Below are 987 nucleotides of genomic sequence, written 5' to 3'. Positions count from 1 at the left end.
TATTACTGAGAGAATTTATCTATAGTCATCCACTGATAGCAGAAACACATTTCAACATATTCTGTTTGGAATAAACCCATGTTCATGTGAACTTTTAAAAAAACCTTAACCTCATATAACTAAAAATCTTTACAATCTGGATGGTCTTACAGAACCACAGACCCAAGGCTTTGGCACTTGTTCCCTGGCCCAGGGAGTCCTAACTGCAGAGTTAGTCAGCCAATTCTCAAAGTTATTTATCCCACATTGAGGAGGCAGCTGCCAGGAAGACCCTGCAGTTGAAAGCCATGCTCCTTGTTGCACTGAATGTGAGACTATAAAGATCAAAGTGCAGGCCATGGCTGGCAGGGAAACCTTGGTAAAGCTAGGCCTTCTAGTCCACTTTGGATTTCATGGACCAGTTCACTGTTTTGGGAAACTTGTAACAGAAAAAAGGCTACAAATGGAACCCAATTGCATTGGTCTTACCCTATTCCAGAGAGGCCTTACTTGGGCTTCCCTGTGGAGGTCTTGCCTAGAGGCCGAGGAGTCTTGATTAGCTTCCGTGGCCCCAAGTTCCAGGGGTCCCAGCAGGTACAGTAGATGAGAGGGTTGGGATACATGGCTCAAGATCAGGGGTAGTCTGGGCTGTTGGGTCAGCAGGCTCTTGCTAATATGGGGAAACAACAGCAGAGGGTTCAATCACAATCAGAACAGCCTGAGAAGGCCCAGAGAGCACAGATTTGGATTCTAAAAGTTGTTGATCTGGTGCAGGTCTTGCCTATGGGGTAATACCTCTCCACTTGCCACTCAGTAGACCTGACTTGAAAGAAGTACAAAATTTGTCATGTTTTGGTGCTTACTGTAAGCCTTCTTGTTGTTGTTAGGTGCCATCGAGTCAGTACCGACTCATAGCGACCCCATGAACAACAGAACAAAACACTGCCCAATTTTGGGCCACACTCACTACTGCTCCTCACTCACTCAATTCACAGTAAAAGGTTTTTC

At 45.5% G+C, this 987-nt stretch overlaps 1 protein-coding gene across 1 annotated transcript in view; it reads right to left on the bottom strand.

Moving 5' to 3' along the window:
* Positions 1-602, bottom strand: part of ALS2CR12 (amyotrophic lateral sclerosis 2 (juvenile) chromosome region, candidate 12) — a 31,963-nt gene extending 31,361 nt beyond the window's left edge. The window contains exon 1 of the mRNA XM_006862033.1: positions 490-602. Coding sequence (XP_006862095.1) covers positions 490-602 — 113 coding nt within the window. The remainder of the gene's footprint in view (positions 1-489) is intronic.
* Between the last annotated feature and the right edge of the window lie 385 nt (positions 603-987).

The sequence above is a fragment of the Chrysochloris asiatica genome, unplaced genomic scaffold (genome assembly GCF_000296735.1).
Source record: "Chrysochloris asiatica unplaced genomic scaffold, ChrAsi1.0 scaffold00045, whole genome shotgun sequence".
NCBI lineage: Eukaryota > Metazoa > Chordata > Mammalia > Afrosoricida > Chrysochloridae > Chrysochloris > Chrysochloris asiatica.
Note: the sequence above shows the minus strand (reverse complement) of the source record. Positions and strands in the feature narration are given on the sequence as shown.